The 6,296-nt window shown below is 36.9% G+C and overlaps 1 protein-coding gene across 2 annotated transcripts in view; it reads right to left on the reverse strand.

Annotated features, from left to right (window-relative positions):
* LOC138026329 (ADP-ribose glycohydrolase MACROD1-like) overlaps window positions 1–4,845 on the reverse strand; it is a 12,930-nt gene extending 8,085 nt beyond the window's left edge. Inside the window, exons 1-8 of one of the 2 annotated variants that reach the window (XM_068873634.1) lie at window positions 4,686–4,845; window positions 4,343–4,513; window positions 4,136–4,171; window positions 3,314–3,424; window positions 2,619–2,648; window positions 1,492–1,587; window positions 670–690; window positions 116–219 (exon numbers count right to left, since the gene is read on the reverse strand). In XM_068873634.1, the coding sequence (XP_068729735.1) occupies window positions 116–219; window positions 670–690; window positions 1,492–1,587; window positions 2,619–2,648; window positions 3,314–3,424; window positions 4,136–4,171; window positions 4,343–4,513; window positions 4,686–4,740 (624 nt within the window). In that variant the 5' untranslated portion in view covers window positions 4,741–4,845. Of the gene's footprint in view, window positions 1–115; window positions 220–669; window positions 691–1,491; window positions 1,588–2,618; window positions 2,649–3,313; window positions 3,425–4,135; window positions 4,172–4,342; window positions 4,514–4,679 lie in introns of both variants that reach the window. The other variant, XM_068873633.1, reaches the window with a different exon arrangement.
* Between the last annotated feature and the right edge of the window lie 1,451 nt (window positions 4,846–6,296).

Here is a 6,296-nt window from a genome sequence, read left to right on the forward strand (position 1 = left end):
TATCAGCCTCATGCATGGCAAACTAGGAAAAAATGAGATCAGACTTGAAAAAGCAAATAATTAGTGGACACTGATTATAGAAAGCCGTCTGGCCATCTATGACAGTTTGTCTTACCACAGAGCGAAGGCCATGCTTTTTCACTAGCTGTAGGCATCTTTTGTAGCATTTTGTCAGCAGCTTTTCCTGTTTCCCAATAGGGCCAACTGTGTGAATAACATCTTAAATGAAGATAACATCAATTGAGCATTACATTTCAATAACAATCTTTTCCCATTAAGCAATAAATTATTATTATTAATTTGTCTGTACCATGCATGCATCAGACCTTCTGGTAATGTGCATTGTAAACTTGTTGGACAAAAATGATAATGCAGTAATACTGAAGCCAATATTATAATTATTATTATTATTATTATTATTATTATCTTTGACTTTATAAAGTTATAACTTACCGTACCTTGGCAGGTTAGGAAACTTATTGAGCACTCAAGAAGCTTGTGCCAAACAATGAACCAGTAAAGGTGGTTTTTTAAATGCCTCCCACCAAGGGTTAGGGTTAGGTGTTTCCAAAATAACACTGTCCTTTCAATAACGGATGTGGGAGGAAAATAATACATTTGTTATCACTGTAAATTACCTTACATGACACCTCTCAAAAGGTAACTCACGTTTGGCTGGTAACTTGTGTCCTGCAAAAAACAACAAATTGGGCATTTTACTTCAAATATATAATTTTCTAAATGCTGATTGCATGGCTAATTGTTACCGTCAAAAAGAGTGCAATTAGGCCATAAAGTGTAATTAAGTAGACCCTTCTCCAAAATGGCGGCTGAAAATTCAAATAAGTTAAAATTAAAATCGTATACCAGCACTAGAAAGAACACCTTTACTTTAGTAACCCTGCAAAGTTTCAGCATATCAGGTGTAATGTCAGCTATGAAAATTAAGTTGAAAAATGAATGACTGGGTGTATGGCATCTACCCCCAGTACATGCCATAGGAGCTTTGCTTCGTCACTTTCCACTACTCTTCCCGGTTTGCGTTCATACTATTATTATTATTATTATTATTATCATTATTATTATTATTATTATCATCAATTTATAACAGTGTTCTCTGTCTGCTGAAAGTCCACATGGGCATCTGGCCTCCTCCTGAGATCTGAGGTGTCCAGACTGTTGGGAAACCCTTCACCATTTCACTTTTACCATCAACCATGCAGTCCAATGAAGTTTCCAAGACTTTCCTGAGTATTATTATTATTATTATTATTATATGTGATCAACAAGGCTGCTGCCTAAGAAAATTTTAAAGGGGCCCTCAGGGCTAAACGCTGAGAACTTAGGAGCCCAACATACAGTACATGTATGAAGTGAAAGGTGTTGCTGTGAAAAATTAAGGCGCCCAGAGCTATTCTTTGGGAGCCCCAGGCTACCGGGCTCCTGTTAGGCAACAGCCTTGATAGTGATATTGCTTCACCATATTCAGACCTGAGGTGATCTTGGCATCACCAGTTTTGCAGCCATTCAGTTGAGCACATTCTTGTCTCAGTGTCGAACCTGCTGCACGATGAATGCAGCCATCAACTGAAAAACAAGAACAATCATTTTAATAATACATGTAGCATCCAGAACAGTTGAATGGTGAGTATCCAAACATTTGAACCATCAAGGCTTCTTAGTTTGGTTCCAATTTCTCTGTGGAAATTGTCGAAACTTGGAAGATCAGTATGTCATGTCATGTCACAAGACTAGTAATATTGCTAGTGACAGTGTGAGTTCACAGATTTTTTGCAGTTTGGAATCAGCTGAGTTTTGTTACTTTGAGAAATTATTTCATGTTTGACTCCATCAAAATCAATATTCTATGAAGATTCTACTGATCCCTTGGTCCACTTAACAACAGATTAGTGCATAAAGTAAAAAAATGGTATATGTACACTGTCTGCATGCAATTAAAATGCACAAGACTTGACTCTCTTCCGTTAATCATCATACATTTACAACGCTGTATACTAAAATTTTCTATTAGCAGGCCTTTTTTTGGATCCCAGACAAGGAAGAATAATCTGCCAATGTTCAATTGTTAAAGGAAGAAGAAAGGAATTTGTTTGCAGGGTGATGAATGAGACATCACTATCTGGTTTTTGGATTTTACAACCAATAATGATGTAGTTTAAGGACGGTGCCTACGAATTCAAAGGTCTGTTTGCTCGGTTTACTGAATAGGCGGGAAAAGCAGATCTTAACAAGTGTTATTGAAATCCAAAAAGAAAATTTGGGGTAACCACACATTTTTCAAAGATAATTAATCAACAATATTTGTAAAAAGCTTTAAAATACAAAGCAATGTATGGCATTCTTTTCCAAATTGAAGCTTAATTATCTCTGAAAAATGCATGGTTACCCCCAATTTTCTTTTTGGATACTGAGATTACTTGCTAAGTTCTGCTTTCTCCGCATAGTTTTGAACCATGCAAAAATATCCCTGTATTAATAACTACCACCCATAGGAAATCCGAGTATCTCAAGATGCAAAGAACGTATGTGCAATAACAATAGTAGGCACCGTCCATCTTGGATATTGCATTTCATCCAGTTTGTTCCATAGTTCATACCTCCACCTCCGCCCAGAAGAGAATTGTTTGCTGAGAAAACAAAAGGAGAATGATGATATAAAACCTTTTGAAAGGGAAGGCCTCTTGTTTGATGGACATTTTATTTAAAAATGATAATGAATATATTCTGAATATTAAAAAAAGAAGAATAGTCAGACTATACTGTAATTAAAATGTAGACAAATTAATTCACTGCTTCTTTTAGCAAACCATCAAAAGAAAGCAATAGATTGTTGATATTTTTGATAAATGCCAGCCAAAACGTCAATTCTAAATCACTTTCTTTTCTCTTCAAAGAACCAGCAAAATAATTAAAAAAATTAAAAAAATTAATTAAAAAACTCCGACTATGAGCCAATAGTCGAAGTTTTACGTCATATGGAAAATAGTGCGCCAAGATGCTCTTTCCGGTCGCTTTGTAAAATTGTGGAAATAAAAATCAGCGGCAAAACCCGGTTTGAGAATTTACTAAAACAATTATTCCATTTGCCCTTGTTGGATATGAAGTGATTATAACCAACTTGCGCACTACACACTCCTTGGTTATTTTATCACTTCATATCCAACTCGGGCTCATGGAATAATAATTGTTATATATTTAACTGTGTCATCAGCTTGAAGATCCCATTTAAACCAAATAACATTACTAATAGATACAGCACAAGACTGAATAAAGTGCTAAGTCCATAGATTACCTGCATTAACTATGGCATCAATTTCTAAGGATGTTATATCACCCTTCCACAGGGAAATTTTTTCATTTAGTGTTTCGTTGACATCAAACCTTGGTTCCTCTTTTATTTTCCCTAACAGAAATGTAATAAAGAAAAATAGCTAGTAGGATAGGTCCATTTCTGCAGTGACTGTTTCTGCTATTGTAGCTTTCCTGTCAACATCATCCTCTGTTTATAATATTAAAGTATATGCACATGATAACTCTCAGGTTATACATGTAATTAACAAATTATATCCTCTCTTTAGGCTAGACCAACCCTCTTTCTGAAAATTCAATTCTTAATAGACCAGTTTACACTCTTGAGTGCATCGTGGGTAATCAAGGCAACCTGGTGGGAAATAGGCCTTTTTCGATATATTAAAATTCAGCTTGATAGCAAGTCAGTGGGGACAAAGACAAAGGAAAGTGGATGATATGTAAATATTTTTCACATTAATTCCCACGTGTTTCTATTGTCTTTGTATATTCAAGCTGAATATTTAATATATCGAAAAAGGCCTATTAAAAGGTTTGTATGGAAATAAATAAAGTGTACATGACTCAGTACCTATAAACTGAGCTATAAACTTTTGCCTTCATAAACCAAACAAGTAGGTTCGATTATTTCACAACTAAGATTAACTGGAGTTGGTATCTATTCTTTGGAATTCCTAAATATCGCTTTTTGTCTCCATATGTATATTCTTTGTGCCTTTGAAACTACAGGAAATGTATGGCAGAAACTTTGTTTAAAAAAATAATTTCTACAATAGCCATTCTCTCCAACTTTATGCTGCCTCACCTTTAAGCCACGCCACAACACTGGGAACTTCCTGCTCTGGCAAAATAATGCAAATTTTCTAATTACTCATTGGTATAGCACATATCCTTCAGAGATACAGTTGTATTTATCGGTATCCATATGGGTTGTGGACATTAAATGGAATGGCCGGGGGAAGGTTTGACCATAGAATGATCTTACAGATAAACAATCTACAAAAGATGGTACCTCTCTTTTTATGAAAAACAAAAGCATTCTCTCGCATGTACTCCGACCATGTTGGAATGTTCTTCAAAGTTACAAAGTCCCTGCCGCATCTGTAAAGCTTCCGCTTTTGGTCTAACGGTAAGTTGTCATACTTTCTCCAGCTGGGTGACTTTGTTTCGTTTTCATCGGTCTCTGAAAAGAGGAAAACTGCTTGTAAGCTAAGTTTCCCTGTCCTAATTTAAAAGCCTGTAAAGTTTAATTTCAGATTGTTTCGGAGGTTGCACACAGCAACTGGGTGCAACTGGGTGCAAACGTTTGATTTAGTCGACCAAAGGGAAAGGTCTTTCAACAGCTATACCTGTACCTGCGTTTTCGGGAGTGTCGGCTTTCCGTTTACCAGGCCAAAAGAAACTTGCCATATTTTAAAATATTCAGTTTCTCTTTGAAAATGGAAACCAAGTTACAAAGGTAGGTACGTTATGTATGTACACAAGGAAGAGCCGCCGACAAACTTTGCTGATGGGTCGACGTTGCGGGGAGGGTTGGCGGTGATTGAGGTAGCTGCAAAGGTCTCCGATTTCGCGCTGTATGAGTGGCTACATTCCAAGCTGTAATTTGTGATTTGCTCAATATCAAAGGCTGCTAAATTATCCAGAACTCCTGGACAGTGCAAGTCTCTCTATAAAATGTCCCCACATATGACGTACCTTAATATGTTTGACCCTAATCCGATTGGACCACACCTAGTCTCCTACTGTGTGGTCACGCAACGCTCCTCCCCACAAAGAACGGCTGCGTGGGAGACTGGACCACACCAAGTTCAACGGGATAATTCCTGCCCGGCACTCATTGAATTTCCTTCGGGAATCGGGACCAAGACTCACAGGTTTGAAAAAGCGGGAAAAAAGAGCGGGAACTTGTGTCAAGAGAAAGATTGCCATTGTAAGTATTATTGTAAGTATATGCTGTTTCTGTTTTCCCTATTTTTCGTTCAATGTCGTTAACTCTGCTTTCCTTATGTACTAGGCTGATTTTGATCCTCTAAACTGCAAGCAGAATGTTTTCGGAGACGTTTTTGAAGTGTTCAGAAGGCTTACGCCGCTTGTATGTTGAAATTTTGAAAGGAAATCATCTTCGGTGACTTCGTCATTTACTGACCGCAAGTCCATGCTTGGAAAAGAAATTACTTGGTAAGATTACAACTTAACATTGTAACTTTCACAGAAAACAAAAGTAATTATCGATGTATAAAAGGAAACATTTAGTAATTCAGCACACGGAAAATTCTGCTAAATTTTGACTTACCATTAGCCGTTATTCGACGTCCGATTTGTATTAACCTCGGCTGTACCGTCCAATGTTCTTTGTCAATTTTTTCGCTCAAAGCGAATAGAGAAAATAAACACAAGCATGCTTTCAAAAAGACAAACCCCGAAGCCCGGCCCCGAAGTTCCTTACTTAACAGTCTTAGCCGGCGCTTGAGTTGACTGTGAGTGTGGAGTAAGGTTGAGAGGCGTACGAGTGGAAAGAGCTGAAAAGTTCATTTGAACTCATTAGTACTACTGAGCTAATATTAATATGATGTATGCTCTTGTAACTATAAAACACTGAGGACATTGATAAATTTTTGGCAGGACTAAGACACCCTGTGCCATTGTTCTTCTGTTTTTTAGTCTTGAAAGATGGCTTATCCTTTTTATAATATCTTGACAGTGTCAGTCAACTAGCAGAAAAACCTGAGCAGTTGAACTAGTCGCAGGGAACTGAAGAAATACTCGCATATCAGACAAAGAATTCTTAGAACATGCTCTCCAGCTAACCTGCTGTCAAAGAAATGAAGATGAAAGTTATTGAACTTTAGAAATCATATACTTTACACAGTTGCACATAAAAGGTACTAAATGTACTGTTACTTAGATACAGTCAGTATATGTCTGTCACACAAGGGATAAAACTAAAAGCAATGTGCTGTTGC

The sequence above is a fragment of the Montipora capricornis genome, chromosome 12 (genome assembly GCF_036669925.1).
Source record: "Montipora capricornis isolate CH-2021 chromosome 12, ASM3666992v2, whole genome shotgun sequence".
NCBI lineage: Eukaryota > Metazoa > Cnidaria > Anthozoa > Scleractinia > Acroporidae > Montipora > Montipora capricornis.